Below are 27,267 nucleotides of genomic sequence, written 5' to 3' on the forward strand. Positions count from 1 at the left end.
GTCCTCTGAGTCCAGGATAAATCTGAGCTGTCATAACGTGATGATTATCGTGAGAGGAATGAAGAAAAAACTAGTTTCTGTTTTTTCTCTTCCTGTTTTTTTTATTATGAAAAAATGTATTGAAATGAAACCATGTCAGAAGTTTAGAGGTGAAATATCTCTTCAGAGGAACCGCTGACCACTGATTCTCAACTCTACATAAGAAAATAAAGTCCGACATTGACTCAGGCAGTATCTTTGACAAAAATGGCTAAAACAGAAGAAGAAATAATACCATGAGTAAAAGTCTTCTGGACTGATTTACAGTTTATATAAGTGGCCCTAATCAATCCTGCATGTGCATGTTTGTGACTCTGCATGGTGTCAGATCGATTGTCAGATTGTCTTCAAACAGCACTGTGAGAGGTCTAACTGGTTACGGTGGAACATTTAGAAGGTCAGTGGATAGTGAAAGAGAGATGGAGAAAGAGATCTGAGCAGATGAGACGGAGAGTGAATAAGAAGAGACGGGACAAAAAACAGAGAGAAGGGAGACACGGTAGAAAAGATGGAAAAGAAAATGTGTGAGGAGATTCCTGTGGGACGCAGGGATGCTGCTGCTATTCCTGTGCAGCAGAGAGGGAGAGGGGACAAGTGTCTGATTGAGGATCTCTGGACCGGGTGGAGGGCTGTGTGCTGGTGGTTAAAGGTTCAGAACAGGAATATACCACAAGCGTCTTCACTGCTTGTTTACCGTGAAGATCCCTCTGACAGGAGCACGAATCACATGTGTTAACACAGTAACTGCTTTGATGTAGAAGATAAACAGTAAGTATTTTGAGAGTATTTAAGTAGATTTGCATGAATACATTTAATAAAATATTTTATTTTAAAGATTAAGGAGTTAAAATGTCTTTCCTCAACAGTTTAAAGCAGGAAATTTGTCCATAGATTTAGTATTTCAGTTACTTTTGCCTTTCACTTCCATTTATCTGTGGTCTCATTCTGTGGTAAAACATTACTAATCCACCACACAAAGTAAAAACAACTCTTAATGGCTGTCATCTGAATTTGTTTCCCCCCTTGTGAGCTATCCCCAAACTTTCAGAAATAGTTCTGAAGGAAGAAGCAGAGAGAGAGAGAGAGAGATATTCACAAGCTGGTTTATGGGGTTTCCAGTGAGCAAACACACTTCTATTTCTGAATCTCTTTCACATCTTTCTCTGAGCGTCCCCACAGAGAATCCTCTAACATCCTGACACTGGCTCCTATAATACGCCTTCACACTGACCACACCAACACCGTGAGCGCCTGACGTAAAGAGAGGAGAGGATAACGGAGAAGAGGCTCTGTTGCCGCCTCTTCCTCCATTTGATCTCTCCCTTCCTCCTCCTCGGCCTTCACCCCTCACCACATTCCTCCTCCTCCTCTATCTCCTTTTTATGCCTTTGCAAAAATGACAAATGACTGTCCTCCCTGTCTGTCTTTGAACTTGACTGACACACTGTCTCCATTCACAGACGCATGCATGTAAGTATTGTGCTTAGAGAATGTGTGTGAGTGTGGAGGAGAAGAAGAAGGCAACCCCTGCTCACCTCGGGATCACCGCTCCTTCAGCGCCCCTCACTGCCGCTGATTGAGCCCATAAATTAAACGTGACAGGCGTAATGGGTCGGGCGTTCCAGGGGAGTGGGGTCAAACGATTTTTAAGAAATCCAAAGGGCATGAAATGTATGCCAAACATGTATGTCACATATCACGCCCACTGTCTGGTACTGCCACTCAGGGTGTGGAGGGCAACTGATGTCAGTGCCTTCCAATCCCACGTCTCTGTGTGATCCAGACAGCCTGTCACAGGGTCACATACATGGAAGATATGTCCTTTTTTATTTTAAAACAGCAAACAGCAGGAATATAAATGATGGGAGATCGTTTCAAAATGAAACTTTTGTAGGTTCATGCCTAAAGCCCTGCCTCTAACATAGCTACAAATAAACAACATGCTTGGTACTATATGTAGTCTCTACTTTTACTACAATTTTACCCAGAAAAAAAGTCATCTTTATTTCTACTGTACAGTATTTAAAGCCCCATGGTGTAACTTTTCTACCATAAAATAACAAATTTCAAATCATGTTGATGCTCACTTGTAATCAGGTGAATGGTGTCTCTGTCATTCCCCGACGGTCTGTTCTCACTCTATGTAACAAGAGATGTACGTAACATTTTATGGAACTAAGTCACACACCACCAACTATTTCACCAACCAGGTGTTTCCTGATGGACAGTGAAGTAAACTGTAGCTAACTGTACTATAGCTAATGTTAGCTCAGTTTGTTAGATGGGCTGCCCGAACTGTGAGCTCAGAGCCCCGGGGCAGTGTTTATGTTTGTACCACAGGGAAGAAGAGGAAGTTTTCAGGGGTGCGGGAGGATGCAGATGGGCAGCAGAGTCAGTGTCATGCCAGAACTGGAGCTGGGAAAGAGGGCAATGTAACCGGACTCAGCAGCCTTCGTGGACGTAATGAAAGATGAGAAGAGACCAAAGAAGACGGTGACAGAGGAAGTTAAGAAGAAAGAGGAGAGAGTGAGCGAGCAAGAAACCGCCGGACAAGATTTAATGTTGGACTAACTGTCCATATTTACCATAGTGGTATAACAGTCTGAAACTGGGGATGCTAAATTGTGAAAGATACACATTTCTACAAAATGCTGTTCCAAATATAAAATCTAAAAGAACCTCTGTTTCCACTCAAAGACACCAGTAGTTATCTGGGATGCAAGAAAGAGCCTCTGTACCCGTTTATGGTTCCAGTAGGCATGGATGGATTACTGAATGGGCCTAGCGAACACAGACCCAGGGGCACAAGTCATGGGGGCCCTCTGTTTGAAGTGACTGCTAACATTCCTTGTTAGAGACCACAAAGAGACACAAAAAGGGATGCAAAACAACCCCAAAGAGCCATAAAAGGACTCGTATGGGTGTCTTGCGAATCTGTAGAAGGGGTGTTATTGTCTGAAACAATACATTCAATATTTAAGCCTTTTAACAAAACAAGAATAAATCCAGTCATCCTGACATCCAGTCAGAGAGGATGTTTCATTTTTCAACAACTAGAGCAAAGCAGCATCCATCTCTCTCCAATCACTTTGCGTGAATTCACTCCACCTATAATAAATAAATGCTTTGGCACATCCTCAGCCCAGCAAACTGAGCCATTTACCCCAAAACCCAAAGCATTTTAGACCTTGTAATCCCAGTGTGTTGTTAAATATTGAGCAATGAGCATCAAGTAGCTTTATATAACCGTGAAATAAAAATCTCAATGTTCTCTTTGCTTCTCTCAAGTGATTCATTTCCAGAAAACAACTCACACTCTCACAGTGCTCTCTCTCTCTGCTTACCATCAGAGCGGTGGATGCAGGTATGCTGGTTATCACTGAGGAAGAATCCCTCCGTGCACTGACACTCGTAGCTCCCCATGGTGTTGACACACACTTGCTGGCATCCGCCATTGTTGTCCATGCACTCGTCCACATCTGTTAGAATGGAGAGACAGACAGAGAGAGAGGAGGAAGGAGAGTGAGAGAGATAAGGTCAGCGCGGTGGAATAGCAGATAATTACACTTCATAAACAAACATGTGTCAGTGAAGGTTTATGTGCCGGGAAATGTCTGATCAGAGGGATGACACTTGTGTCAGGAATGTGAGAGCCATGGACACATACGCGCGCGCACGCACACACACACACACACACACAGAGGGCAGACAGGGTGACCCAGCAGGCTCAATCAAACTGCTGGCACTGAGTGGTAACAGGGGTCTGTTTGAGTGTGGTACGTGCACACTGGTGCACCGATGTGTTTATAGGGCCCCGCTGTGCCGCTAAATGCCCAGTAAATTTCCAATGGGGCATTTTGATGGGGCTGAAGTGAACTGCAAACACGTAACACCCTCGACTGACTTTAAGAGGGATCAATCAGGGCTGCCCATGTGTGTGTGTGTGTGTGTGTGTGTGTGTGTGTGTATACACAGTGCCTGACCAGGATGACTTTACATTGTAATTAGTCTGAGGTTGTGAGGTTGACCTAGCTGCTGGTGCAGACAGGTTACACAAACACAGACATATGTGGTGAAGAAAGACTAAAAAGTATGTAGAACTCTTTGCATGCTGGACTCCATGTCCAGCCTTGTTCTACCTGAGCCTGTACACACTTTTTAATGCTTACCATCCAGGCAGGACATAAGCAGTATATGGCATCTGGAGATGAAGACAAAGATCTATTTAAAACTAAGTGTAAAGCTACGGTGAAAAATCTGCCGTGACTGTACTGACACTTCACTGATCACCATATATACTCAACCTATCAAAAGGTTGTGTTTTTCACTTCACACAGCGGTGCAGTAGGACCTGCTTGTAGCTTAAATGTGGACAAAGCAAAAGAACAACATCAAGCACACCCCATACTGAACTGGACTGAACCCATCACTCCCAATAAATGTCATCTGTGAGATCAGAACACCTCCTGTCGCCTGCTACTATGCTGAAAACTAACTTTACCAGCATCTAAAATCATCTACCAGTCTCACAGACATCAACCACAGAGCCATCACACACTTAGCAAGTACAATAGTAAACGACACTGAGCAACCCCTAAGTCAACACTCCCATCTCTTTGGAGGTACAGGACTTTAAATGTTTCTTGCTTCTGTCATAGCAGTACTGAACAAACTCCCTCACACACACACTGCTGTGAGCTGGGATACTGGAAGGGACATGAGTATTTATACTATATATACAGTACGTCATATTTGTATGTTTTGTCTGTATCTGCCCTCCGTGTTTGTCCCCATCCACCCACAGAACCACTCACTAACCACCAAGTGAGATTTTACCACCAAGTCATATGATGACAATGTGTGAGGGCAGATCGTGTCCTGATAAAATGTAACGTGATGTAACATAATTTGGTGTGACATAATATTAGATTAAATATTTTAAATATACTTGAGTCAAAACAACAAAGTAACAACTAAAACGATTCATGTAACATTTGGACAAGATAAACAGTTTATCAAAGCATGAAGGGCCTGGAGCTGCCGGGTTCAACATAACTACATCCAGGATTACTGAGTTAATTGACAAACATCTGTCTGTAGCTGTTTTATATGCTCCATTTGTCCCTTTCTACTCCTCTATCCACATAAGCAGCTGCCAATGGAGCCTTTTATTCCACTCATCAACAAAATAAAATGCTCAGTTTGACATTGCAATGTTTAATCACTTGGATTAAATGTGCAGGAGTTAAAGTTTAATTTATATTTTGCATTTTATTTGCATGTAGCATTAAAACCACTGACCCTGACTCCTTTTTGAATTAGCTTCTGTGCAATTTAAAAGTGCCTCGTTGGCATGAAGTGCTCCGCATGAATAGACACAGTTTTATTATGTAACACTGCAATGGTTTAGGTTTGGTTAGGTCTAGGTTCAAAATTAACTTGTTAGGTGGAGCTGAAGATCATGTCTTGGCTTACAGTAAGTACTTACAGGGAGACAGTTTGGATTCAAAGTATGGGACATATAAATGTGTCTGGTAGAATGAGGAAACAAACAGTGGTCTCTCATCTTTAAGTCCACTGTTTTGTTGACTCATCCATCCACCTCTGCCTCCCCCACGTGGACCTCATCTAGTCCTTTGAACCTGTCATAATTACTACAGCCACTGGAGGGCTCTGTCACTTGAACGTAAACTGGTTTCGTTTTGAGGCATTTGATAAAATAACCGATTCTGTCTTTTTATTTTTATTTACAACCCCATTATATACCCATTATACCCAAATATATGACCAGATAGCATTTATTACAAAGTGACAGGAAAAATAAGCTACAGCTACATGTAGGACAAAAGGCTAAAATCTAATCATTTTAATTTGACTGTAAGGTAATTAGAGGTAATCAACATGCAAAGTGCAACCTAGCCTAAACCTGACCATATTGCACTATTTCTACCCTATTATTTCAAAAGAGACTTGAGACATGACTTCACTTGGACTTGGATAAAACGACTTAGGCAATTATTTATTCGAGCATTGTACTTAACAGAGATTTTCATTACGATGCCCACCAATGCTGACAATCTGTCCCTGAATGTCTGGGTCCTCTCAGCTCCTGATTCCTCTACTTTTAGAAGGTGGAGGTGGGCTTGTTAAAACCCTGCAGAGTGGACAGAGCCATTAATAGCCTTGTAAAGACAGTGAACACTTTACTATCATATTAAACCCGGTGAGAGAAAAGAGGATAAGGGCAGGTAAGTTTCCAGTGTTAAACACTGTCTCTTCTTTGATCTCTTCTCCTGCTTGCATTGCACTGCTTGGAGAGCCGTTCATACACATGTACAATCCGCAGGAGAGAGTCACGAGAATAGTTCATTTTTATACTCTCATCTTTTCCACCTTCTTCTCATGTCTGTTCACTGAAGCGGCCCCTTCACAGATTTAAGGAGAAAGGAAATCAGCTCCAAGGGGACCTTATAGAAACCAGGAACAAAACAGGCGCCAGCACTGACACTCCTCTGGTTACAGAGCTGCAGACTGCGGAAGGGGGGCCAAAAAAAAAAAAAAAAAGAGGATAGAGGTAGAGAGGTTGGTTGCACGGTGCAGGGATGAACTGATTCTGCCATAGCACCACACATACAACACAGCTGTGTTGGGGTGAGTTACTGTATACAGCTGTTAGAGCCTCTGCTTGGCAACACTTGGCAACTGCTGAATCTGATGTGTTGCTGAGGTCTGCCTCCGTATCACACACTGCCACCCTTTGAACAACACAAACACACGACTCCTAAACTTCATGCTTTGAATGTGCCTGCAATCCAACTTCTAGAATGAGAACGGGTGGTTATCTTGTGACTGAAGCAAATAAAAACTGTGTGGAGTCACTTTAATTCAACCCCTCCTCGATGGAGGCGCACCTACAGGTTCATTTCCAAAATTCCAGTTTTCCCAGACCATTCAGTGATTTGATTTAAGGATTATGATCATGCTCATATCCAGCTCCACCCTTATCCAAACCTGAGACATACCAAATTTTAATTCAATACACTTTCCGACTTTCCAGACAGGTTTGGGTTCAAATTCTGTTAAATGCAGAACTGCCCACATATCCATTCAAAGTGGGGCGTCATCTCAGCTGCATGACTATCATTTGCACTAAATGTACCCTGGATGGTGTTTGAATGAGAGTGCAATCAAACTTAATGCTGACTTCATTCTGTCCTGGACCCATACACCCATAAACCTCCAGTTCAACGTGTAAATATACTGATGTATTAGTGCGGCAGAAGTCCCCTGTGTCCTCGCTGAACTCTGGGCTTTGTTTTCTTTTCACTTCCTAACACTGTCTTCAGGCGTCTCTCGCTGTTTAACGGATGTCATTAATATGACTGATGCATTTAATTTTCAGGCTGGAGGGAGGCAATGAGAGAGAGAGGAACCGACAGAGAGAGAGAAGAAATGCAGCCATCACTAAGTCCAATTGATCTCTGCCAACATTTCTGCATAAACACAGGCCACAGGGCCATTTTGCAAGTTTCAGCCCGGAGCCCCTCTGTTTTGTTTGATTGTGCTTGTGTAAACTTGTGTAAACTTTTGTTTAGACACAACGAGGATGTGCTTGACACATCAGAGGGGGGAGGGGGTATTTGACAGGGAGCAGGGGGATGCAGAGCGAGGGAAGTGAAGAGAAGATGGGAAGCGAGAGACATGAGGGTGAAGGGTGAGGGCGGGTGGGGAAACAAAAGTCTTGAAAGTGAGGATTCAAATTAATGATGCATACACACTTTAAATTTTTGAATTTACATTGAGAAGCTGTAGCACAGGTGATTTAATGATCTCAAACAGAGATACACAGGTATATACTGCGGTATGACAAAGGTGCTGTATGTTTGTAGATTGTTTTTTTGGGCTTACAACAGTAGCAGCAGCAGATTATCTCAAACATTTATGACAATAATTGCACAAACCTTTCTAAAGTGTTTCATTATGAGCCAGTGAGGAACATACCGTATGCCTCATTTCCTATGGTAAAGCTTTGACTCTTTTTTGGTTATCCATTGGTAAAAGTAAAAATTGTGCCCAGTACTTTCTTTGGTATCACCTCAGTTGAGATTCCACTTCAGTTGTCTATTGTTAAAGGTGGAGTTAAAACACTGTCTGCTCTTTGATGCACAATTTCCTGATCTCTCTGTGTCATCACTCCTTTGTCTTGCTGCCTTCAGCATTTTCTGAAACAAAGTTTGTCTTCTTGCTGTGAGAAACAGCCAAGAACATCATCCAACACCAACATCAGATCCTTTTATCTTCTACTGCTCCTGTGTTTGTGTTGCTGAAGATCATGTCATGGTAGCTGAGGTGTTGAGGTAATATCTGCAGTGAAAAAACAAGAAAACTACCTGGTACAAAAAGTGAGTCCGGTCAAGCCGAGCTGCACCATAAAATGCAAATGAGGCTTTAGAAAGTTCAATGGCTAATGGACGGGAGGAATGTTTACAGCAAGCATCTCTTTCACTGAACGTCAGCTTATTTTTGTTTTATCTGTGGAGGCATGTGCCAATGATCCAGTTTTAAAATAAGATGCTTACATTTCACACATTGTCTTTGTGTCTCTGTCTTTATTGATGATGGATTTCATATTGTACTGCAGTAACAGGAACAAAAAGTGACTCAAAGTGGGTAATCAATTATCAAAATAGTTTAAAATGACTTTAATAGTTGAAAAGAGGTCAATTAATTGACCAATCATTGACATTGTGGTTGTTCAAAATTCGTGTGAATACATTGACTGGCAAGTGTGTTTCATTAACGTGGACTTGAGAGCTCCTAGTTCATCTTTGCCTCCCTTTCTGTCGTGTTTCCTACCTCCTGTCTGTCTGTTACATGTTGGACCTCTGTGTGACGCGCTGCGGTCGCGGACTCCCCGCCGTGCAGCCACCTCTCAGATCTCGGCGTGGAATGAAAAGGACGCATGGAAGGAAAATAAACTCACGCGAGCGCACCAGACCTTCACAAAGGGCACCGAACGAACGACACATTGAGCCCAGCTGTGTCCACGCCAAAACCAAATAAATAAAGTCAAAATCAAAAGGAAGAAAGGAACTGAACACGACTGCTCTTTAATCAAGAGGACAATTAGGCAATCTTAAATCAATTAGTGCCCTAACTTGTTGACACAGTGCATCTGGGAGACGATGGAGTAACTTCCTGCACGCTCATACAAACTGATTTCTTTTTTTTTTTTTCAACAGTCTGCAATTTTCTCAAGTGCAGTTTGTCATCCAAAGCTCTTAACCTCAAAACACCACAAGGTTCTGAGGTTTCTGAATATCATGCTTTGGGTCTATTAAAAGCCACAAAGTCTTTATAGTTTTTCACAGACAAGCCCAGAGCGTGCGAGAAAATAAGAAATAAATTGAGTGTGAACTTTGATGGAGAAACAAACAAGTTGGAGAAAAATGTTGTTTTCAAATAGAGTTATTGCACTTTGATGGTGACTTTTCACACTGCAATTTCCTTTTCAGCACATTTAAGAGCATCGGTCTGAAGCTCTGCACTGAGCTTCAGTGTTGTGCAGGGATAGGGACCCAAGAGCTTAGTGCAACAAATGTCTCTTGACGACAGGGACTTGTCATTATGTCCCCAGCTATGATTAATGATCCACAAAGAAGGGGAAGAGTTAGCCGGTCCTATATTTCTAACAGTCACAGGAGGCATGTGATCTTAATTTACGGCATCTTTGAACTCATCGCAGCTGATTTTGAGCCACATTGCTGACGTAGGATGTTATGACAGCTTGTCACATGAGAGCTGAGACACTTTCTGTCTCTGGATGTACACACACTGCCGGAATTAATTGTGTGCATGCATGTATAAATGGGACGAGAGAGGGAGTGTGTGTGATCGTGCGGCGCAGAGTGCCCTCATTCATACAGTAAATCTCCTGCTGAATGAGACACTTGAGAGTGAGACATTATAACAAACACTGAGGTCCTTGTTGACGGGCAGCATGAAGACGAAGGCTGGAGCTGGGCTTAAACTGCGGTTTGACAATAGGCCGACATGTCAGTCTCTCAAAGTTCTGTTTATATGGTTACCATGCATCACAGGGCGCTATTTACCTCTACAGTTAGTGATGACAGTAAACATAAAGCATCAGAGGGGCTGCTGACGATATGGCATCCATGAGTCAATACACAGGAACGCATTACCCAATGCACAGTGTCGCATATCTTTAAAAGTGAGCTAAATACAGACTGATGCCGCAGAGCATGCATCAGACCTAAAATACAACCTAATCCTTTGGACAGTCCCTTAGTCTGCTGGCAATAATATTAGTATTTCTTTTATTTTTTGCTTTCATGGGGTTTGTAACGTGAAATTCAAGTAATCTGACCCAAAATTAGACACACCACATTTGCAAAAACATACGTACTGTTTGCATCAGAGTGAGCCATAGAATACAGGCTGCTATAAAAACTATGAGTCACTTCAACACCTTTGCTTACAAACAGGCTGGTTTTGTCCGTTTTTGAAATGTTGACTGTCTGCTGCAGTTTTTTTTTCTTTAAATGCTTCAATGAACACACAGCAAACTGAGACTGTGCAAGCTTCTGCTCGGTACAAAAACAAATAGGAACTGAGTGAGATAAATATTAATTATCAAAATGAAGACAATTAAATTTCACCTTATGGTTTGACTAAAACTTACTATGACCAGTAATAAATTCGTGTCCACACATATTGCAGATACAGGATCAGATGTGTCACACTATAACAGAGGTATAAATATAACATACAAAGAGGAAATACTTAAACACTTAAATATCTTCCAAATGGAGGATCTTCCAAATGCTTCTGAATTTATGGCTTCATTTCCTTACTTGTTTCAAATGAATCTTCACTCCCTCTGCTAAGATCAACATGTTATTTAATATCTAGAAGACAATATATCTGTGCCGTTCTAAAAGAAAGGCTTAGCCGCTCTCAGTTTGGCTGACCATGTCATCCTATCTTGCATCACTTTTGGAGGTGTTGGCAAGGTCAAGCAACCAGCCACATGTTAAGTGTGTGTGTGACAGATTTAAGAGAAAAGCTGCGCGACCTGTCAGAGTTTTCAGACACAGCCCAGACCCAAATTGAGATCCAACATCCAAAAGCCATTCATCAGGTTTTCTCCTCTGAGGCCCAACTGCTGCCAGATGCAGGGATATTCTTGCAACAGTCATTATAGAGATGCTGCTACAATTCATTTGTTTGCTGTTGTTTTCTACAGCTTCAGCCTGAGGCCTCGTTGCTGGGAGTACTGAAACTTGGCATAGTGTAAGTTGGTGACACACAGTGGCAGTATGCGAATCTGGTGCGTTGTGGAGCTACTTAAAAACAGTGAGCTGAATAGGTTATCCACATTCCAGCCATACTATCACAATGGTGTATAGTTATTTAGAATTTCAGTTTTTCGGGTATTTTTACATTATTTTAATTGAATTATATATTATAATAATATTTCCATATTTATTGAATATATCCATATTTCCTGATACTTCATGCTTTTACTTCACTACATTTACATTTCATTTATTCAACTTTAGAAGTGCTGGCTCCAGCAGCCTGCTCCCTTGCAGGTTAACGTCCTCATGCCTGTGATGTGGTCTGCATTGCTCCAATCAGTTTATTCTGTAATGTAGATCAGCTGGTAAGTTCAGTGCTTTGCCTTCTCACTCGCTTCCCTCTTCATCACAATGGTCTGCATTACCACAGACACCATACCAAGCCAGCTGAGGTGCTGACTCTCATCCCAGCTGCTTTGCACTAGGCTGTTTGAATTTGCACCCTCCCACTAACCCCATGAAGGTCAAGAGCTGGTCCACTGTTCAACGGCCCAGCCATCATTTGCATTGCTCCTCCTTCCACTCCACAGGTACTGTTCCCAACTGTCCACACCACACTGAAGATGTGTGCAAGACAACCAATGTCAAGAACCTTCAGCATCTATGGGTAAATCTCATCCACATCTCGATTACCTCAAGAAGCACTTTGATTTCTGCCAGCGAGACGAGTGAGGTTTCTGTCAAGTTTTGAGACTCTGCCTCCTTCAAGTGTTGGTCGGGTTAAGGAGCCCCTCAAAGTGCGCTTTCCACCACTCAACGATATCGCCAGTCTGAGTCAGCAGTTCTCCTCCCGGCTGAACACAACCTGAGCCAAGCCTTGCTTTCCCTTCCTGAGTCGTCAAATGGTTTGCCAAAATTTCCTTGAAGCCAACCAAAATCCTTCTCCGTGGCTTCCCCCCAACTGGTTTTTGCTTAAACTGCCGAAGCTGCAGCCTTTCTGGTCCCCCGGTACCTGTCTGCTGCTTCAAGAGGCCCCTTGGCCATCCAAGCCCGAAAACTACCATGTAACAGACAACAATTTATTGATGAAATATTACTGCAGTTTCAGCTTGTTGCACAATGATAAGCTCATGTCATGTAACACTGGATTGTGTCTCCACGGTGTACTTTGGATGAAGAAATTGTATTAAACACACATTTTGAACAACCACAATGTCAATGATTGGTCAATTAATTGACCTCTTTTCAACTATTAAATTAATTTCAAACTATTTTGATAATTGATTACCCATTTGAGTCACTTTTTGAATAAAAAGTCTGATTTCAGATTGTCAAATTTATCATGTTAGTTTTCTCCTACACCATATAGACCACACAACTTATTGATTAATCAAGAAAATAAATCAACCCATTATTTAATAATGAAAATAATTAATAAGGGTTGCAGCCCCACACCAGACAATCCACATTATGATATCAGCTCAGAAGATGTAATAGTAATCTGTCTATTATGGATATTCATTATGTAGAAAATAGCACTGAAATTTCAGAAGGTCATGCAATGACTAGATGATGATGACGTGGATCATGAATATCCACACAAATAGATCTAAAACATGGGAGAGAAGAAAAGAAAGGACACCAGACTGATTAGGGTAATTAGATGAAAGTTAGTACAAGGTCAGCAGACAGAGAGGAAGAGAATAACAGATCAGAGGAAGAAAAAAAGAGAGAAAGAGAAAAAGGACAAATACAGAGAGAGTAAGTAGATGGAAAAACAGACAGAGCGTGGCAGTGAAAGACATTAAAAGACTATATTTACGGACTGAATGGACAAAAAGAAAAACACAAAAGAGAGGAGAGGAAAGAATCAAGAACAGAAGAGAGGAAATAAAGTAAATATTCTGATCATATGAAGTTAAGAAAGTCAAAAATAATGTTAAGTATGAATTAAGGAGAGAAAGATAAAAGAAAAAATAAAGAAAAATTCATTGTTGGAACGAGACAAAAGTGAAGAAGATAGAAAATAAAGAATAAGGGGAGAAACAAAAGGAGGAAATGAATAGCAAAGACAAAGAAAAGAATGAATCATAAGGGTGAAAAGAGGAAAGAGAAAATATAGAGGGAAGTAAAGAAGTAACAGAGAAAGAACGGAGGACAGAAAGAACGAAGCAGTGATTGAAAGTGAAGAAAGGAAGGAAGGAAATAGTTCTAAGAGCGGAAGGAATGAGCAACACCAAATGAGAAAAAGAAAGAACAAAGAGTGAAATAAAACAACAACATAAAGGAAAGAGAGAAGAAAGGATGGTGATAAAAAATGAGCTCAAAGAAAGGAAAAGAAGAGTCACATACAGTACAGACTGTACTGATTTTGATTGCGATCACACAGTTCTTGCATCTGATTTCACGCTTTACTGCCTCGTTTGAACTCAGTAACCCACTTTTAATTAGCGGCAGTTCATTAAGGCCGCATCCAGTCGACATCCAATAAAACAAGTCTCAGGGTTAGAGTCAGACGTGGGCTGGCTTCCTCTCATCAGGCCATAAAGAGCAGGTGATGACAGTTCTCACATGACTCACTTGGTATCGTTTGAATTCACGGCACAAACAAGTGTGGTGAAATCCCACTAACCTCACACCCTTTTCTTCAGTTCAACCACAACACATAAAACGACACAGCAGCTAAACAGTGAGCTAACGGCTGCAGACAGTCAGGGCCCATTTAGAGACAAGCCAGCAGGAAATAAACAACACAAAACATTGTCAGACACAATTATAGTGACACCTTCTCTGCAACATGGAAAACAGCCTCTTTCTCATATATCTGTTTCTTTAACGACCAGGCTTTTATTTTTATAGTTACTGCCATTACGTCTCTTAGTATGATCATATTTTACAACAGACGAGCGTCATTGTGTGTGGATGCTGAGGCAACCACCACAGATAAAGCTCATGTGGCAATGTTGCACTGCACTTCCTTTAATGACCACTAGATGCTGGAAGTTATGGAAGAGAACAGGAAAATCTATATCTTTTCTCTGGAAATGTTTTTTTCCACCAGAACAAGTGAAACATTTCTGTTCTTCCTGTCTGTTTCTTAGTAGAAATTACAAAACTTTTTTTTTTATTTGGAAAATATCAAAGATTAAAGGATAGTCTTAGAACAGCAAACTTTCTATGTGCTGTAACCCTTCCTCCTGTTCATATTGGCCATGAAGAAAAATGTTCCTGATGTGCTCCAAATGTAAGAAATTGTGGACAAAATTCAGAATGAAAACACAAAGTGGTGGTAGTGGAAACATGTAAAGAGAATTCTGAATAAAAAGTAACATGTTCAGGAATGATTACAGCAAGCAAGAATTGTTTCAAAGCTCATATGTGAACTTATCCTTTAAGTTTTTTATTTTGATTGACTTCATCATCTGTATATGGGCAGAGGCTTTTAAAAAGGTTCATAATGCAGATAATGTGGAATTAATTGGAGCATATATGAATATGGACATGGATTAGAATTGAGTCTGCTCAGTTATCACTGCATACATACAGTATGTTGTATTGTATTCACATCCATATCTGACAAAATTAATTCCTGTAAAAGCTAAATGAAAATTATATTAGCATTTTATCCAAAACTTTATTTTTATCAGATGATTCCTGGTTTGTCTTCCATCATATTTATTGTATAATAACGAAGTCAAACCTGGTGCTAGCTCTGAACCTATAGGATTAGAGCTGCATTATGTAACTTTGTTTTCACTGTAAATTACATATTTCAGTTGGGTTAAACTCTGTTGTGACGTGTGTGCTGTTTCCATCAGTGAGCAAAAAGCTACATTGATGGATATGCACAGTGAAGCTAAGAAAATAAATCTTTCAGTCAGTGTGAAGCCTTGACATCATAAAACTTCTGTCTTCAGTTTTATTTGTCAGTGACTGATATTTCTTTTATTTTGACAGAGTGAACACAGATATATCCAATTAAACAAAATGTCCTAGTTGTCTAATAGTTGCAGTGTTTGGTAGAGGAATTTTGGTGCAAAGAAAAGATGTTTTCACCAACTTTGTGACTAATGACAGTTTAACTCCTGTGAAACATAACTTTATTAGTGTAGCCAAACTTTACTCAGCCAATAGAAACCACCGAGGCCAGATGGAATCTCAGCACGGCATCGATTCTTAATCTGTGGCCATGTTTGTGCATGGAGGATTGACTTGTGATGGTGGGGTGTCTTTAACTCTGCTTTATATCAGCTGTCTCAAAGTCATTCCTGTGAGATGAATCCACAACTCAGCAGCTACTCTGCACTGCTGGCTGCTGCTATTAGCACTCAATCTCTCACTCAATCTCTCCAAAGGCTCAAAGAATGAGCTTCGACACTTACAAATGCCAAAACATATCCCACCAAACACACACGGGCATCCAAAATTGTGCTTTTTTTATGTTACTGATTTTATTTAGCTCTCATCAGTCAGCAGCGGAGGACTGACAGGATGAAATGTGTTTGAGCACATCCGTGCAGAACTACTTGTGTTGCTTGGGACAGAAAAAACATTAGTCTGGCTGACACTAAGTCAATAATGCAGCGCTGGGGCTAAATGGGCTGGATCTGTCAGTAATAAAGCACAGCCAGATATCTGTAGGAGAACTCTTCAACCCCAACCGCCCTCCCAACAGTACAGAGAAACAAGCACAAAACAGCACAAATCATGGAAACCCTCCAAACGATGACAGAGGGACTCTCCGGAGAAAGGCAGGCTGAGCCAGACAGGCTTACGAGATACACACACACACACACACACACACACACACACACACACACACACACACACACACACAAACTTCCATGCACACTTAAGTACAGGGTCTTAAGCACAGACAGACAGACATGTCTATTCACAATCATACACTGCATCAGATGTATGCTTAGACACACACACACACACACACACACACACCCAACACTCATCCATACACACCAAGAATAGATTAACATTTAGACACACAGCTAAAGGCAGATTTCCCATAATCCTCTCTTTAGATTTTCATTTAAATAAATGTGTCAAGTGTCTATCTATTGCTAAATTGAGTAACACAGTAACAGTAACTGTGACTGAGCTTATTGATAAAAGTATAAAAATATTTTTAGATTTGCAGTATTAGGCTGCCTGTGGGGACATTCCTGCAAGTCTCTAGACTTTCGTAAAATTGATTGTGATTTAGAATTTATATTTCAGTGGAAAAAGAGGAGAACGGTCAATTTCAAGTTTTCTAAATCGTGTGCATAGTTTCATTTTGTGTTTATACAATGGAGAAAAACTGTAATAGGATACAGCATTTGTTTTTTACTGCAACTCTCTAACATGGACCAACCCATTAATCATCATAACGAAATCCCATGATGCCACATGAAGGCAAATCAAAGATTTTGTCATTTGTTCAGGTGTAAACAGCACAGTCCCTCCTATCATCAAGTCCATTAATTTCAACCCTGCTAATAGAAACACATGCATGCACGCATGCACGCACACGCACACGCACACACACACACACACACACACAAAGAATGTGTTCAAATGTACTGTTCTGTTCTTACCCAGACAGTTGTGTCCGTCGTGGGCCAGCATGAAGCCATCGTAGCAGGTGCACCTGTAGTTTCCAGGTATGTTGATACATTCGTGGACACAGCCTCCGTTGTAGTCGTTCTCACACTCGTCCATGTCTGAAAGAGAAAGGTGGTTGTGTTACTGTGGCTTGAAATTACAATTGTTTAACTCTTTCTGAAGACATTCACTCATATTCATTTCTGAGAACACATCTTATTTTCCAGAGGGATGTTATCCATTTCTGGGAACATAAAACTGCACACAGTGGTGTGTGATGTTGCACAGTTCATCCTGTCAATCACATTCATTTTTTTTAATGTAAACTCTGGTGGAATTTGGAACTGTAAAGTTTTTGTTTTTAGATTTTTATGTTAAATATAATAATCTTTCAAACCAAATGAAACACAACTTAATAATGCAGTTTTTTCAAGAAAATGAAGCTGCTTCTTTTATTTATTTATATATTTATTTATATTATAGTCATCAGTCATCATACTGATGAGTTGGGAATGGAATCGATGAATTGGTGTATTAACGTCCATGTTATCCTCCAGTGAAGGAATGGAGGACATTCAGGAAGGGATAAGGAGGGGTAGCTAGGTTGGGGGTGAGGAAGGACAGGAGAGTGTCAGTTGGTGTTTATTCGTCTAAGGATGTACCCTCGCTCCCCCCACCAACCCCCACCTCCATGCTGAGCCAGCGGAGGCTTTCACAGGAGCTGCTCACAAGTGGTTGCCATGTGGAGCCACTTAAACAAACAGTCCTCCCCCTCCGTGTGAACAGTAGGAGATCCGCCAGGCAGTGAGGAAGACCCCGGCCCACATCCTCCTCCGCCTCCTCCTTAACCTTCTGTACTGAGGATGACACAGTGCAGGTATGAACCATCTTGTTCTATCTGTCTCCACCTTAGGCCAAATAGGATGTCAGTTTGATGAATACAAAGTCACTTTTGGCATTTCACTCTAGGGTCTGTCCACCCTGTTCGATGTCCCATCCTTCACTCTCATGCTGTCTTCCTTTCTGTCTTCTCTCATTCCATTTTACATCATGGCTCCACAAGCTGCTCGCCTGCCTGTCAGTCAGTCAGTCTGTCTACCTGTCCTTCAATCTGTCCAACAGTTTGACAGTTGATATCAATCAAGATATTTTGAGAGTGGAGTCAGTGGTCGTAGCCATCCCTCTGCAGGTGTGAAAACAGAATGCCATGTGAGGTTGCACTCAAGCTACATGGTACTTTCAGCTTACTAACATGCTCACAATGATCATTCTAGCAGGCTGATTTTTTCAACAGCATGGTGGCCCTCTAGGAGAAGCCAGGGATCATCAAAGTCATCTGAACATCTGAACCAAATATAATCTAATATAATTCATGCAATAGTTGTCAAGATGTTTCAGTTTGGATCAAAGTGGTGGACTGACCGACCGACCAAGGAACAGAGAGACAGACATTACCATCCCAACAGCCATGCTGCTTGAATAAAAAAACAAACCCAACCAACCCTCCATATAATAATATAATAATAATCCATATAATAAGTAGATGGAAAGTTGCACACTGTTCATATTGTGCAGAACAGTTTTAGAACAAAATCTGCTCATAGCAACTAAAGCACATTTCATGTTTTAAAGGACTAGTCTGCAGGATATTGTGGCATCAAACAGTGAAGCTGCAGATTGCAACTAACGAAATATCCCTTGCCTCACCCTACCCTTCCAACCACAAAGGAAAAACTCTGGTGGCCGTGAAACTCACACAAAAACACACACTGTAGAGACATAGCAGGTGCCCTGGTAGTTCATCTGGTATCGTGCACCCCATGTACAAAGGCTCAGGCCTTGCCACAGCGGACCTAGGGTTCCATTTCTGTCCTGGCCCTTTGCTGCATGTTATCCTCTCTGTATACCTTCCTGTCACTCTTCAGCTGTCACTATCAAATAAAGGTTCAAAAGCCCAAATATAACCGGAAAAAGAACATTGTAGATGACTGCCAAGAGGACCAAGCAAGCCTGTGTGTCTGAAGTGAATGTCCACTTTAGACTGGCTACAGAACGCGTCCATCTCCATAAGCCCTCATGTTAAAATCTCTAACTTCACAACAGAAGTAAACATGTTTACAGTCAGTTTTGGTCTCTATAACTAATTTTTCCGTTCATGACAACTGTACCGAGGGTGAATTTTTAATGCAGAATTTATGACGTGGACACCTTGATTGACAGGTCGGTGCCATTACTGGTGGTTTGAACCACCAGGCTTCATTCAGCCTGCCTAAGGTCCACCAACAATCAACATTTTTCAGGCTTCAGAGTCAGGACTGACAAGATGGAGACGACCAGAGCCACTGAGCTTCATAATGACTCTTCAGAAAGCTGTGAGTGACGTCACAGAGACTTTGTCCATGTTTCTACCATCTATGAAGAGGACACACAACATCTGTAGATATAAAGAGGTTCATTCTAAGGTCACAAAAACACAATGATTCTTATTTTCAGGTGATTATACACTAATGAAAACAGTTCTGAATATTATATTCCATTTTGACATATCTTGTAAATAGAGGACACTAAATATTTACCTCTCGTCTTTCATACCCCTAAATCGTTTAACCTTTAATTTTTAGTCAAAGCAAAAATTTTTTTTACTAAAATTAAGCACAAGAAAGGACTTTTTAAATATTTATATTAGTGTGTTTTTGTGGCCTAAACAAAACCACATGCCGGACACTGGATGCAAAGTCCTGCACTTTGTAAGCGCCAACAACCCGACCACCTTCCTACAGCTGCAAGAACGTAGCACTTCGTTGACTGGAAAAAACATTACCAGGCAGCAATTACGGTTTCTTCTAAATGGATTTGGCAAAACAAATTAGTACTATACAGACATAATGTCTAGGAGACAGAGTTGGTGTGGCGCATAGACACTGAAGCATATCTTTAAATGAACCTTTACGTCCAACGGATTTTGTTTTTTTTTCCAGCACCAATATCGTCTTGACATCTGAGTCCAGACTCTGTTTGTCTGGATCGCGGAGTTTCTCGGGAAGTGGTGGAAAACTGTCAGTGACTCGATTGCCAGGTTTGATCGATGGATGGAGGCCGATGGCTCTGAGCAGGATTTGAGATGCTGGCGCACAGCAGCGATGGGCAACACACACACACAGACAAGGCCTCCACATCCTGCATGTGGACTGGACATAACCCAGACCTGGACACTGAGTATATACAAACACTCAAACGTACAGCACGCACAGGCACCAACACAAGGACACACAGAAAACAACACGTGTGTACTGACTCACACACCGCAAGTACAGACATGAAGATTTACAGAAGAATACGCTCACACAATGCAAATGCACAAACATGAAAAACAACACACAATCAAACACACTCGTCTACCACACTATTCGCAGAGACCTTCCATCCACAAAACACTTCCATTCAGCTTATTAACATTGTGATTTTGCTCGACTAAGATTGCTTTGATGAGTCCAAAAGCAGGCAGACATAAACATGAAAAGATCCTCATCTGAGAGGTTTCACTTGGTTAGAAACCAACATGACAAAAGCCAAATCAATGCCACATTCTGCACCATGAAGACATGTTTACCGGAAGACAATTACGCAGGCCAACACACATTTTAATTCTGTTTGCCTGATCTCTGACAAAGGAACCATGTCTTTGTACTTGAAGGATGATGAGTTAAACGAATACTTCCATCCACGCATACTCACAATGTGCGATGACAAGATTAATGACAACTCTTTTCTTAAACTGCTTTAATATGAAGCAGTGATCAGAGCCTCCTTCAAACGGTTCACATAAAGAAAAAAAGCAGCTTTAATTGCATGTGTTTTAAGAACAGCCAGAATTCATCTTAAAGGTATGGAAAACATATCAAATGGCCAAAACAGTCATCACTGGCTCATCCTAAAAGGCATTTGCAACCAATTAGAGTGAGCTGGAGTGGGCGACTGTTTGGGGAAAGGTTGTTTGGACACTTTGCTGTGCTGCCAACTCACATGGTGTGGTTCAGCACGATGTGGCACTTTCTATGTGCTCTGCTTTTCATCTGTCAGAGATGAAGAGAGAAGGTAAAGACTTGGAACTACAGGAGCATGAGGCTGAGAGAGTCTCAGCACTGAGGGCGAATGAAAAGCAGCAGGTGATTAATTGGTGCCTGAATTGCTTCAAACAGGCAGACGGAGACTACATTCACACTAAGTTGGCTAAATTTGAAAACATGTCTTCTCTCTGTTTTGGCCGACCTTTCGAACTAAGCTGGCAAGAATCAGAGCATTTAAAAAAATATGCTTTGCTGAAGGGAATAGGAGAAACACACCTGAAAACGTGTGTTAAGTCAGACATGTAAGATCTAGATTAATTTGCTGTAGTTGTCCTGTCTGGGATTGAAAGACTCAATTGATAAGATAAGCATTTAATATGATGTGTGATTGACCAAGTCAAAGCAGCAGACGCTGAAATATCCTGACTCTTGAGTCAAGTTCCAACACTGCACATTTCCCATAATGCAACCAGGTAAGAGCCTTTAATGGACAAATCCTAAGGATGTCTGTGTATGTATGTTGCGTTGTTGGTTTAAAACACTCATGGTTACATTTCTGGCGGGGCCATTGAGCCATAACACAAGAAAACTTATGAACTGCTAACTTCCTGTTTAGCCTCCACTAACTAATGGGCAATGGTTTAATCATGCAGCTCTTCTAGACTTTACAAATGTTATCGGAAGAACAAATGGATCAAACTCTGACGGTGAAAAATGATGATAAAATTATTCTAATAGTCGTTTTGTTGAAGTTGTTATGCTCAAAGCATATATACACCATTTTTAAACAGCCACTTCTCTCAAACCCATTGCTGTCTTTACACAGTTTGGCTAAAATGTCAAATTGGCTTCAAAGGCTGGCGCTCATCCTGGGGGCTTGGTAGAACCAATAACATTGCAGTCTTTTGTATACTGATTAGGTAGAGTTAACATGTTCTTGCCTTAGAACACAGCCACAACTGGTACACTGGACCAGCATACTAGTACAATATAAAAATGGTAAGTAAAAATTAAAGAAAGATTAAAGAAATTAAAGAATTCACAATTTAAAATAAACGCATACGAGTTTTGGCTCTATAACATGAAATGGATCATATAGCAGTAGAACACAATCTAGTTACGTGTTCTGGCTATATTTATTGTCCTATAATACTTTTTTTGCCATCACTTACTTCTCACAGACATGATTGATTCTATCACTGAGTGTTTCATTATTTCAGTATAGTGTATTATCCTGTTCTTAAGGCCAGGGTATGTTCAAAACAAGTTACAGCATGTTGTCTGACCATTTCTTAAGGCGAAAACCTATAGCTGTTCTAAATAACTACACTTAAAGATGGGTTAAACAGTCTGTCATAAAGAGCGTGATTATTGTTCAAGTAATAGTAAAATTCTCACTTAAAGCACAAATATATTTATAGGGTACATGCTTATCACATAAAATAATGCACGTTGGTTGGATGATTGCCTACTGAGTTGATGGAAAGAATGGGAAAGAGGGTTTTTTAAGTGTGAGGTGTATGTATGACAGAGAGATTAGAGGAAGGTGGAAGAGGCTGTTGGAGGGAGGAGGAAGGTGCCTTGTTGGGTCTACTTGGCCCCAAACGGTGCCACTTCCTGCCCCTGAGCTGTTGTTGACATCTGACAGCGGTGCCCGACAGCTTTGGACCGGCTGCTGCTTCCGCTCACATGCGCACGTTTTCTAATTGCAGGGGAAATGTTTATGCTCCACGTCTCATCAAGTGAATTAGGCGCCTTCACCAACGGCCCCGTGCCCCCTGACTGGATAGACGTGCTGAAGGGCAGAAGGAGTAAAGGAGAAGGGGGAGAAGGGGATGCTGCTTTCATTCCGTGCTAGGTGTCTGCAGCTTTCTGTGAGCTGAATGTTCTTTAAATGCCATGTAGAAATACTGTTAGTACTATTTTAATGACAGATGACAAATGATGAAAATCTGTGATGTGTCATGTCAAGTAGGAAAGGAAACTACATATGTACAATATCTGGAAGATTCTACAATTTTATTTACTGATGATGTATGAGCAGAAAATATGATGCCACACATGGCACATGTTTTTTAAATCTCAGCAACCATTATGTGTTCTCCCACATATTCCAGTAAATGCTGTTAAACTTTGCACTTTGATGAGGGAAGCATTATGCAAATGAGCACAGATCAAACAGCAGTACTCAAAGTGTGAAGCAGAGCAGTGGTATATCATAATTAGTACCAAATCACTAATCCCTTATGGCTCCACTAATTTTTTATTTATTTCTATATTTACAATAAAACATGGGGGATAACTCATAGTAACACACCCACGCAGAATTACAACCCTTCATTTGCTCATTGTTTTAACAACATGTTTACTGTACAGTTCATTCTCACCATCTCTGCTACCAGATGATGTTTTCAGCAAACGGGACTGACAAACCAACTATAGTTAGCTGAAGAAAACCATTTAGCAGCTAAAGAGCAACACATTTTACCCAAACGGTGGTGGAGACCAAAGAGGAGTAAAAATGAGAATAAATGACTTATGTAGGTGACTGTTTCCTGACATGTTAGCCATAAAAAAACTTATAAAAAATATAATATGCTTCAGTGATGTCGCCCCATGTCTTTGTTTGGGTGGGTGTAGTCCTCCCTTCCAATCAGGGATTCTGGGGTTCTACTCACAGATAGTCTATGCTGCACGCTTCTATAAGGCTAGTTAACTTTTACATGGAGTTAGTTAGATAGTCTGCTTGCATTTCCGAGACTGACACTTGTTTTACTTGTCCCCAGGTAATCACATAGCTCCATTCTGGGCGGTATGCTTAATAAAAATACCGGTTTTTACCTTACCTGCCTGCCCTTTGTCTGCACTTGGGTTCAGACCTCAAACAGTGACACCATAGACCTTTTTCATAGCAGCCATTTTGAAGTGTAACAGTAGGGTCATTGCAGATATTTCCAACAGGTTCAGTTCCATTTATTTTAGCAGGGCCTTTACAATGAGCTAAAATGTACCACCGCAGCACCCTGACTCTTAATTAGTATCATTGCTAACACCTGTTTACCTACTATTTCATGTCAAAATGGCTGCTGTGAAAAAGGCCTACTATCTCATCTCTAAAGGCTTTGTTGAGGTTGTTAAGACTCACTAACTGTGAGTTAGTAGCTGGTAAAGGCAGTTAACACGCTTACATAAACTTGGTAGAGAGCAAACCAGAACTAACTGGTAAAAAATTGAGGAGCCCTCAATAATATTATTAGTCCTACTGTTTTTCTGCTACGTCAAGGTGTAGGTTACATATGTAGCTGTTTGACCGAGTCCGTCTGTAAGCTTAGTTTGTGATTCTCCAGGCTTCAAGGTTGCCAACGAGAAAAGCTTCAAGTTTTGAATTTTCCAGATATCAGAGGATGTGTTAGCAGACACAACAGAAAACAAGCTCTAATACACACACTGTGTACTACCAGCCAGGCACGAATGACAGGAATTTAATATTTTTCTCACAGTCAGGGTGCTGCAGTGGTACCATGTTGGCTCTACCTTAATTAGTGTCACTGGTAACACCTGTGTTGACTAGTACTACCTACTATTTCATGTCAAAATGGCTGCTGTAAAAAAGCTCTAATAAGCTAACATGATGATAAAATGGTGGCCAATGCACAAATAATTTAGAATGTTTTCCAGTAACAACATGACAGACAAGCTCTAATGCGCTCGCTGCTCCTGTGTCTAAATAAACATGTTAAAAATGACTATTTGAGGTGTGCTTTTTGAATACAGACCCCCGGCAACAGCCCACTCGTCACTCTCAAAATTTCTGTGGGAATTTTCTAGGACTGAATTTGCTGAGCAGGGGGCGAAGGGGCCAGAGTCAGGCACACTCAAAATTTCTTTAGAAATTTTTCTAGTTTAGTATGTTTTCCAGTAACAACATGACAGACAAGCTCTAATAAACTCGCTGTACCTGCCCAGCACCAAATGAAATGTGCAAGCACATAATGATTCAGCTATTTTTGTCAGTGGTCCGTAGACAGATATACAAGAGACTACATAAATGCGAATGTTGCTAAATATGAAAATGCTAAAAATAAGCTAATGCTAATATGCTAGCCTTACCGACTTTGCAATGTCTGGCATGCCTGGGTCTGAAATTTCTGCCATATACTTAACGTCCTCATCAATTCTTGACTCAAATACAATGGTGGACAGTAAAAGTAGTGGACCATAAAGTAAATACAGTCACAGCAGTGACAGCGCTAAATATATCATGAATACTTACATTCCTCAGGTGGCCAGAAACACATCTTCAGACGAATGGTAATGCTGCTCTGTGTATTCACGTGTATTAGCCTGCTCACACATTAACAGGTGTAATTAATGACACTAACAATGGCTCCATTCCATTTAGGTTCACCTGTACCAGTGGACATAATGTCTACTGAAGAGCTAAATGGAGTGAAGTCACGCACCTGTCAAGATGGCTGTCTGTCAGCTCTACTTCTAACTTAACAAAAACAATTGAAAGCTGCTTTAAAACTAAGCAAAATCAACTATTTAATTACTTGTCGTGATGAACCCAGTGTATGGCGTGACTTCCCAAACATCTGCAATCTCAGAATTTGTCACCATATATTTGTTTATTTTTTTTGTTCATTATCGTACCCTATTAAAAGTAGTTGCGCCACGGTTAGCTAACATGCTAATTTACATCTGTCATTAAAACATGTTACCAAAAGAGCTGAGAACCAAGACTTTAAATTAGTCTCTGAATGTAATTAAAAGAAATTTTAACTGATGTCAGCGACCATTTTAACTCGATGGCGTCGCAAAATAACAACCATGTGTGCTTATTCAAGTTGGATGACAGGGCAAAACATTTTATTTTTTAATATAGCATGTCACATTCTATTACTTGCTCTAAGAAAGCAGCTGGCTGTTTTGTTAAGAACAAGCCAGAGATCAACTGCCTGGCTATAAAGTCAAGACCACTCATTTTGATGGATGATTTTTTTTTCTCTCAGTTTTGAAACACTTACATACAGAGTCAGACACAGTGTGTATGTGTGCGTTATAATATTAAGTTACAGTCTTCATACAGGTATCTGTCTTCACATCCAACACAAACTTACATCTCAGCTGTGGGGTGAAAGCTAAAGTCAGTACCAAATAGCAGGGAATTTCTTTCCTCCCTATGAGCTTTCTCTGAATGACATTTCCACCCCGCAGCGCCAGACATCATCCGTCAAAGATTGACAAGGAAGCTGCTTGGCATGAGGTCACCGTATCTATATATAAAGTCTAAGCCTCAATGAATCTGACCTGCTCCACTGAGTCTGAGCATGGAGGAAGCTGACAGTAGAGACAGTAGAGGGAGGGTGGTGCACAGACAGAATCTTTGTTGGGTGGGGTTGCATTTGTGTGTGTGTGTGTGTGCGTGTGTGTGTGTGTGTATAGCTAGCCAGTGAGGAGAGCGGCTGAGTGATGACGGAGGTGCAGACGCCAGGCAGACAATGGCCTAGTAATTGTCTGCCACTTCTCCCTCTCGCCCTCCCACTTGCACCGTCTCCCTCGTCATCCATTCTTCCCATGAGATGCCCTTTCTCCCTCTCCCTCTGTCTCCGTAAAGCAGGTCGGTTGTTCGTCACTGTTGCACAGAGGACGGCAAGAGCTGCGAGTAGAATCCAGTCTAAAGCTGGAAGAGTATCTTTCATAAAATGCAGTTCCAGTCTGAGAAAAGGATGCTCCTGATATCGATAATGAATAAATATTGATCCCAAATTGTAAACCGGCTAGAACGGCTGTGCTGCAATTTGTAGTTTGACATTGTAAGGTGTGTATTTTTGATTAACTAGATGAGGATTATACTTCATTCTCTCACTGATGCCTGAAGCAACCAGTGAGAGAATGAATTCACCCCTTGCGTTTTTTAACTGTTTCAGTCTGGACAGTGCCTAATGATTACTTCAAGTGCGCGCAACTTAATGTGGCAACACTGTCCACACTACTGTGGATAACTGTGTGGAGCATCAGTGTTAAGGTGTGTTCAGACCGGAAGTGAAGCAGACTTTTATCTCTACACAGCCTGTGGCTCAGGAGGTCGTAGATCAGTGGTTTGATGCCTGGCTCCCCCAGTCTGCATGGTTAAGTGTTCTTGGGCAAGATACTGAACCCTTGTATGCTTCTGATGCATGTGCCATCAGTGTGTTCAGTGTGAATGTGATTAGCTACCCAGCCGATAGAAGTTG

General features: G+C 41.1%; 1 protein-coding gene across 3 annotated transcripts in view; it reads right to left on the reverse strand.

Moving 5' to 3' along the window:
* The window catches only part of scube1 (signal peptide, CUB domain, EGF-like 1), a 97,633-nt gene that overhangs the window by 59,404 nt on the left and 10,962 nt on the right, over positions 1-27,267 (reverse strand). For 2 of the 3 annotated variants that reach the window (XM_019257644.2, XM_019257643.2), the window contains exons 3-4: positions 16,955-17,080; positions 3,384-3,518 (exon numbers count right to left, since the gene is read on the reverse strand). In XM_019257644.2, coding sequence (XP_019113189.1) covers positions 3,384-3,518; positions 16,955-17,080 — 261 coding nt within the window. Of the gene's footprint in view, positions 1-3,383; positions 3,519-16,954; positions 17,081-25,301; positions 25,402-27,267 lie in introns of those variants that run through there. The other variant, XM_027272049.1, reaches the window with a different exon arrangement.

The sequence above is a fragment of the Larimichthys crocea genome, chromosome XX, assembly GCF_000972845.2.
Source record: "Larimichthys crocea isolate SSNF chromosome XX, L_crocea_2.0, whole genome shotgun sequence".
NCBI classification, from domain to species: Eukaryota; Metazoa; Chordata; class Actinopteri; family Sciaenidae; genus Larimichthys; species Larimichthys crocea.